The 8543-nt window shown below is 35.4% G+C and overlaps 2 protein-coding genes across 2 annotated transcripts in view; both read right to left on the reverse strand.

Annotated features, from left to right (window-relative positions):
- The window catches only part of LOC109833526 (65-kDa microtubule-associated protein 6-like), a 7420-nt gene extending 4747 nt beyond the window's left edge, over positions 1 to 2673 (reverse strand). Inside the window, exons 1-2 of the mRNA XM_020401236.1 lie at positions 2312 to 2673; positions 1774 to 1977 (exon numbers count right to left, since the gene is read on the reverse strand). Coding sequence (XP_020256825.1) covers positions 1774 to 1977; positions 2312 to 2383 — 276 coding nt within the window. The 5' untranslated portion in view covers positions 2384 to 2673. The remainder of the gene's footprint in view (positions 1 to 1773; positions 1978 to 2311) is intronic.
- The window catches only part of LOC109833527 (cyclin-J18-like), a 4059-nt gene continuing 1001 nt past the window's right edge, over positions 5486 to 8543 (reverse strand). The window contains exons 4-8 of the mRNA XM_020401237.1: positions 8322 to 8339; positions 8179 to 8249; positions 6731 to 6857; positions 6585 to 6645; positions 5486 to 5765 (exon numbers count right to left, since the gene is read on the reverse strand). Of these exons, the coding sequence (XP_020256826.1) occupies positions 5647 to 5765; positions 6585 to 6645; positions 6731 to 6857; positions 8179 to 8249; positions 8322 to 8339 (396 nt within the window). The 3' untranslated portion in view covers positions 5486 to 5646. The remainder of the gene's footprint in view (positions 5766 to 6584; positions 6646 to 6730; positions 6858 to 8178; positions 8250 to 8321; positions 8340 to 8543) is intronic.

Raw genomic sequence — 8543 nt, forward strand, 5'->3', positions numbered from 1 at the left:
CAAGTTGATGTTTTATGCATCGAGACAAACATGAAAAAATATTGGCCAGACTAGTTAAGCTTGAATAACATAAAAAATAAAAGTTTTGCAAGAATAATACACATAAATTGACAGCCTTCACAATTCACACTTAACTTGCGACTAGTTGCATGTGAACATATAAATAGTTACTGAAATCATCTTATTTCATGAGCTGCTAGGAAAACTGAACTTAAATAATCATAAACATCAAAACTCTACAAATTTTAACTGATCCGGGCTTCTTGCAATCCATGACTCCAACCATGTCAAGTTCTCTACTTCTCATTTTCTGTACTTATCATTATCTGCTTTACTGAAGCTGTCATTAATCATGTGATGCATAATTTTCAACTGTGGACTCCTTGGAGCAGTTTTAGATAATGAAGCATAATCCTAGGTATAGTTGATCTCATATACAAATTCACCCTCGCTCCTTGGGTGTCAAATAATTGAGAAGCGAGAAAAATCACGTGGAAATGTAGGTATCCAGAGTGCTTGCTTGGGTTTTAATATTACAAGAGTCTAGAAGGATAATTTATAGGGATGCTTTATGCTAGAAGTACTCATACTTGAGAACATACGTAAATCACTATGCAATCTATGAACAAGGAAGAATCATGGCGAAAAAGAGGACTTTTAACTATTCAATTATTAGAGGAGAACATTCCTAAGCAATACCACAATTTCACTATATGTTACCAAATATTTAAATGAATTAAGGGAAATAAGTAGAATGGAAATAAGTAGAATTGTAATGCCCCGCCCCGGAATCCCAGAGTCGTTCCGCTATTAGATCTGATGGACTGACCTCACAAACCACCACATGTTTTTTCAGCACATTTTGTCCTCACTCACACGCTTCCTGGAAAACTTCCCAAAGAGTCACCCATCCTAGAATTTTTCCAGGCCAAGCACGCTTAACTTTAGAGTTTCTAAGAATTGGGTTTCCGAAAAGAAGATGCATCTTGGTGGTATGAGTATTCCAATCAAAACTATCAATACTAATCACATCACCCTCTTCAAGGGTTGGGGTATTACAAACTCCCCCACTTAAACTCACAACGTCCTCGTTGTGCCAAATCATATCATCCAAGACCGTACCATCCGTGTGAGATTCTAGAGGTGGCTCCTACGGCCTCAAGAGGTGGCTCCCGCCCTCTTGACGTAGCACTTTGCGCCGCATAACACTTAGCTCTCATAATTTCGGTTGGTTTGGCTCTGATACCATTTGTAACGCCCCGCCCCGGAATCTCGGAGTCGGTATGCTATTAGATCTGATGGACTGGCCTCACAAACCACCACATGTCTTTTCAGCACGTTTTGTCCTTACTCACGTGCTCCCTGGAAAACTTCCTAGGAGGTCACCCATCCTAGAATTTCTCCAGGCCAAGCACGCTTAACTTTGGAGTTTCTAAGAATTGAGTTTCCGAAAAGAAGATGCATCTTGATGATATGAGTATTCCAATCAAATCTATCAATACTAATCATATCACCCTCTTCAAGGGTTGGGGTATTACAAGAATCCCGGCATTTCACAGAATTGAAGGTTCAATTACTGAGCATTCTATAAAGTAGATGAACACTTTGTAACAAAACCATCCCCAAGTAACTAAGCTGATCTTTAAGCTTTATCATCAAATGCAGGCCAACAAACAATAACATGTTCATTGAAGTACAAATAAACAGATACCCGTGAATTTTAATACACTAATAATAAGCTAATAAAGTTAAAGTTTAGAGGTAATATTTTACCTGCAGATAGGCGTTATGCTCCCCCAAAGAGGCAACAAGTGCAGTGAATTCCGCTTCTTTGGCCATTAAAGATTGATGGAGCTTCGCCCGAACTTTGGTAGACTCCTCTACCTTTCTTCGATAAACTTGCATACATTCCATCTCTAGCTCAAGCAACATGCGGTCTTTCTCCGCTTCGCTTTCACCGATATCAGTCCATATATGCTGCTCTCATGAAGTAAAGAAACACAAGCACTTCAAATTTGGGAAATTTCCAAAAAAAGAAAATATCGACATAAGTCCCTTATGCATAAAACCTTTTAATTTTACCATTATTTTCAAAAGCTCGTTTATTTTGTACACCGCAAACCACAAGTTCTCCCTTAAGCACAAAAACAAACCAAAATAGAAAAGACAAAAAGCAATATTACAAAAAGATCAAACATTTCCCGAAAGGAAATTGAATGAGAGATCAAGAAACCAGAACCCAAGTTGAAATGCAACTAAAATTAAAACTTTGAGGCGGGGGGAGGAACAGAAAATAAAGAGAATAAACTACCTCAAGCTCTTTGAGCAGAGCTCCACAGGTGGTCTCCATACTAATACTCGACCTCACCCCGATCTCCACCATTTCCCTTCGAATTTCTCTCTTTTTCTTCTCTTTTCACAACAAAGAAATTCGGGTTTCCTTCAAAAGCAAAACCCTAAAAGGGCGCGTCAGAATCTCGCGACCTCAGAGAGTAAAATAGTGAAGAAAAGGAATTAGGAACGAGAGAGAAGAAAAGGGTTGACACGCTAACAGAGGAGGAAATAAAATGACAACATGGAGACCAGAGAGAGAAATTTTGAAGGGTTTCCTTTCTCTATAGAACTGGACTAGAAGGAAGATTGCTTTATTTTGTTAGAATAATAAATAGGAGCATGAGCTTCTCACTGGAATCAAGGAGGCAGGAAGAGGGAAGCAGCCCATATTGTTTCATTGGCCCACCTGTCAGTGATAGAGTACAGTTTGGGTCAGTAGTACTGTAGTAGCGAGTGTATTACAGAAAGCTGGTCTGGTTCTTATTTTATTTTAGTTTTTGAAAAATGTTTTGAAAATAATTAATTTGGAAAGCTGGCCACTTTCTTTCTGTGAATACAGAGGCTTCATAAATTTCATACACCTTCCGTGATTAAGAAGGGATTTTTCGTATTAGTCCCTCACATCTTCCATATTTTGAAATTATAGCCCCTAAATCATTGACATTTGAAATCAATCCCCCAAATCTTTAAAAAAAGTATGTTGAGATTAGTCCCTCTGCTATGTAATCCGTTCAAATAACTTAACCATAATCATATTATTGATAATCATAGATGAGAATTTACCAAATTACCCACGTTTAACCCCTAAAACCTTGGTCTCTCCCTATCCTTAATGCTTGAGAGTTGAGATGAGATATCTCAGCATCATGATGAAAGGGAGGAGGATGATGAGCTTGAGATGGGAAGAGGCCAAAAAGGTTCTAAACTGGGTTGGAATCTTACATTTCCTTCTTTTTGGGTGAAGATGGTGAGGGGGAAAGACGATGAGGTGGATAAACGGAATGAAATCAAAGAATGAAACGAGGAAGATGAACGATTGAAATAGGATATAGTTTGAATTTGTAATAAAACATGTTTGAAGTTCTAAATGGATATGAGTTAAGTGGTTAATAGGTTAATGTTTGTAAACTATAGGAGAATAACAGTTGTCCCACACAAAAAAAAAAATTAAATGTAAAGGAATATTCCATTCAAAAGCAAACAAATTTTGACTTGGGGATTATTTTCAACAGTTATTAGATTTGAGGGAGTAATTCAAATTTCAATGATTCGAGAGACTAATATAAAAATATTGAAGATGTGAGGGACTAAAATTGAGAAAGCCCTATTAAGGAACGTACTCTCTTGAGTGGGAGTTTATTTATGGCTTCTTGTTTGTATTGCTTGGGTAGTTAAATGATGGGGGCCTCTTAGTTCGTGGTTAGGGTATCACTACCAGTTTTAAGTGGGGATTAGTGTATCACTAGATGTCAACTAGTGTGATGATGATATAAAAGAAAAGAGAAATTGACCCCCTACCAAATACTCAGAGTAGGTTGAGGTCAATATCTGCCAACAATTTAGCAGATCACAAAATCTATGTAGAGTAGTAACGAAAAGGAAAAGGGAAAAAACAACGGATAAAAAACATACTTTTATCTTAAAATCAATCCAACGTTACCGGTAGAAGCCTTTATAGTTAGATGCCTTTTAAAATGTTTATAGAAACAATTACAAACAGATGAATGTGCGCATTTGCTCCATTTTTAAGTTTCTATTATTCTTCCATTTATCCAAAAAAAAAAAAAAAACTAACTTCAAAAGTGATAAGTAAAAATTGTTATCCAATATGATTGTGACCATAAAGTAATAGGTTCAAGTCCATACTTTAAGGCCACCCATGTAGTTGTAATTAGGAATATCAAATTTACCGGTATGGATACACAAATTTTAAGATCACTGGTGTGATAACATCTTATCTCATGCTACCAGAATGTAATTAATCCAGATTATTTTACCAATGTTCTTAAGTTTCCTATCATAGTTAACTCTCACATATGAGCATGCAAAAAAATAAAATAAAATAAAATATCCTACATCTTCAAATAATGTGACAAGAAACTACCTTTGCTTATATCTAAGAATAAGCCCTTATTAGAAGTTGGGCCCATTTGAATAGTCATCATATCCATCGCAACGAGGACAATGTGGCCCCTTTGTGTAATATATTATGTCACAACCTGCCCATTTTGCAGCTGTTATAGATGCTTCTGAGATGTGGACTTCATACCCGTGTCTTCCTACTCATTTATGATTTGTATTCTTTCTTTGAAAGGACAAGATATTTCTAAAAGCAATAAAGAGTTTCACTTTGCAGTGCCATTCAGCAACCTTATCCATTCCCATCAAATACTTAATACCCCTTAATTTGTGTTCTATATCTAAAAATTTGATAAAAGTAGCAGCGTCGTTAATCAGTTTTTACTTTTTAGCATGAAAAATCCATTTTTAACACCAAACTCTTAGAGAAGATAAATTAGTAACTAATATTGAAAAACTACAAGGCATACCATTTTAATGCTTCTATAAAAGTTTAATTTTTTCTAAGTAGGAAATCAGACAATTAAACGGGCTTTTTAAATGTACATATTATGAAGTTTCACAATTCTCTTTCGATTTTATTGGAGGTGTCCCCCCACCCAAAAAAAAAAAAAAGGTAGCATGGACTTGAACCTGCTGGTGTTTTCCTCTTCGCCCAGGGAAAATATGCTGTGTGATAAAGAGTTTTGTTTCAATAATTACTTACATTATTTTCTTAAATTTATGGACTAGACGTTTAGAAGTAGTCAACCCCCATCAATTATTTGTTGTCAAGTATCTATGACCTCAGTTCACACGTGCACCATTGACTAATTCTTATCATTGTAGATTTGTGTATTACTTACAGCCACAGGTCAATGTTCGGAAGGAGAGCAAGAAATGAGCACTGAAAAGGCCCCCTTTTTCTTTTCTTTTTCTTTTTGCCTTTTTTTTTTTTAAAATTTTAACTTCACATCCTTAGGATTGTCCTGATCCCACTGAAACTCCTCCTTCCCATATCCAACTTATGTTCAAACATATATGAGAGCAATTTCCTTCTGACCAGTGCTTGAGGCCAAGTTAAGATCAAATATAAACTTCAAAGAGATCATATATATGCTTCAAAGTAAAAGCGACGATCCTTTACATTTTCCTTCTCTAAAATTCAATCACACTTTTCTTCGATCTATTTACAAAAACAGTAATTTCGAGAGAAAAATAGCGATATAGCTGGCTGATTTCAACGTTTAAGGATCACATAGAAATGGCTCTATTCGTCTTGTGGCCTTTCACCTCCGGCTTCAGTATGTGTTCAAGAATCCTCTGAACAATTTCTAGTATATATTCTTCTTCATAGGAGGTAACAAACTTCACTGCAATATGGTAAGTATTATAAATCAAGAAAGTGAAAAATCTATAAAAGATGAAGCAAAGTATACGCTCAAGAATTTATAACTTTTGTGGTTGAGATAAGAAGCAAGCTGCACATAAGAATTTCAAAAGAAACATGCGAGTGCGACCATCTCTATGGTAAAAACACGGGTCTGAGGTTGTCTAGGACAAAAATTGGGACAATAAAAGCCATAACACAGAAGTTGGGATATTTAGCATACCATTAACCAAAATAGAAGAAATCAAGTTACATATTGACCATTACAGTATAAACCAATAATTTCCTGATAAAGTTATATATGAATCACTATAGTGTTTCTTATTACCCAGGCATAATCCTTTCTGGTCATGTGGACTGAGGTTTTAGCTCTATCAAATCTACTTCATAACTCTTTAGGATCCTATCAAAAGTTTCACATCTAAGTGGCAGGGACGATATATGTATTAATTTCTGACGTCCATATTAATTTCTAATGTCCATCCTCAGTTTCAAGGCATTCATTGAAGTTTTTACTTAAGATTAAATTATTTCATATGCCTTGCAATGACACTCATCTGACAGATGGTCCATTTATTGGAGAAAGAAGAGGGGAACGTCGAGACCTAGCAGCCAAGGTTGCAAAAGTTGTTATTTGTCCGAAGTAAATAAGAACTGAGGACTACAAAAGACATAATATGTAATGCCAGTATAATCATGGACTAAAAAACCATTTTGAATAGAACTATCATAAGGTTAAAAAAGTAATTATTACAAATAAAAGTGTAAAAATATGGAAGGGCAAAAAAACTATAGTATCAACCCCAAGGAAGAATTGGGAATTCCCATGGTTGCTCTGGGACAGAGATAACGTATGCAACTACCTGCACAACAACTTCAGCAATGTAACAATGACATGAAAAAAGAAATGAGATAACCAATATAATATTGAACCAATGTTAACCATACAAGGATGGATGCTGCCAGAGAATAAGGAGAGTTGAAGAGAACTGAAGTATCTTCTGTTTCATAAAGCAGATCCATGATCTCCATGCACACATCAAAGCTGACAAGTTCTCCAACCTTCGACAATTCTCTGTCCCCAAATTTTTATTTTAACAGATAAATATGAGAAAAATTAAGCCAAAAAATAAAGCTAATCTGTCATTATATTAAGAGTATGTGCTCAACTGTCATTTGTGCTTTGGGTAACTATTAATTGTCCTTTGTCACAAATGTACTCTACATGATGAACATGGTCTACATGAATACCTAAAAACTCTGACATACAGATTAAATATATTGCAAGAATAAAATGACTGCCAAAATAGGAAGCACCTGTGGAGAAGATGGAAATCAATTGGTAACTTGTATTCATTTCTATTAAACATTACCAAAAGAAAGAAACAATTCAAAAAACGGCAGAAAAATCATATTATTCTAAAATTTTTTGGTTTTGGTAGAACTAAAAAAAAGTCGAGAGCCATTTCCTTAACTTGAAGGATTAGAATGTCTAAATTCGATTTTCTATATTATTAGGAGATGGATTGATGGAAATTCAGAAAAATATCTAGAACTAGTTTTTTTTTCTTTGGATTTCTACGCACATAGTGGAATTAATTGCAAGAGAAGTACGATAGTAGTACTTTACTTTTTTTAATTCCTTCCTTTATATCTCTTCACTCATTTCCGAATCCCAATCCCTTCTTGAAGTCATCTACCAACCGTAAAAAGTTCCAAGAAGGAACAATATAATTAGCTCCATATTTCATGTATTTGTTCCATTACGAATTTCTAGACTCACTTTCCTTCTGCCAGACATGCTTTCTTCTATCAGAAGTGAATTCTAAACCAATTTCCTAGATTCTGAACTACAGGTGGAATCATCACCTTTCTAAAGAGGGTCTAATACTTGCAATATTAGGTTAGGGGAGGGTAAAACTTCCAACAGGCAAAGGAGATCAGGGATTTAACTCCTTGTTACATTACAAAAAGACCTCTCATTTCGGTCAGCAAAGTTCATAGCATATATGTTGATCCAAGCTACCATAAGTTGTATAAGCAACCATCAACACATTCGCTTCCATTAGCAACCAATACATGCTTTAAGTTGGAATATATCCCTCCTCATTAACATCATATTTGAAGTATGGTTGGTCATTATGCATGATACTCAAGTCCAGAAAGATTAAGTTCGAATGACCAAGGTCATGATTGGTTGCAGAACTGAATCAAACTGTTATCAATTGGCTCCTAAGGCAACAAGATTGCGATACCAAACTAAGACAGCTATGAGAAGTACCCAACAAAAGGTGAGTGCCATACCAAACTAATTAACAGATACCCTCTCTTTTAATTAAAATGTGGAAGACGATCTCAAAGTGATTTCACAGCGAACATGGGCACAACTTAATTACCTGAAATGAACGACCAAATCTTCCATGAAGACAAAAGCAATCCTAGAAGCTCCAATATTGAATCTCAACACCTGAAAATTACGTATTAAGTCTGATCTGCATTATAGAAGATCCATTCACTCTATATATAAAAACCTTCATACCTCCATAAAGACCAGTTCCTGCACAAAAGCAACACCCATCCATCAACCCAAGCAGCAACCAACAAGTAAAAAGTTTTCAGTTAGCTCCTCATATCTTTAAAACAACTTCCATGACCTACATATTTAGATAATTTATGTGTACAAGCTAACATTTAAAACTTTCTCATAAGAATACGGTTTAGCTTTGTAGAAGCACCAAAGAGAGAAATAATTAGAATGCAA

The sequence above is a fragment of the Asparagus officinalis genome, chromosome 3 (genome assembly GCF_001876935.1).
Source record: "Asparagus officinalis chromosome 3, Aspof.V1, whole genome shotgun sequence".
In the NCBI taxonomy this organism is placed as follows: Eukaryota; Viridiplantae; Streptophyta; class Magnoliopsida; order Asparagales; family Asparagaceae; genus Asparagus; species Asparagus officinalis.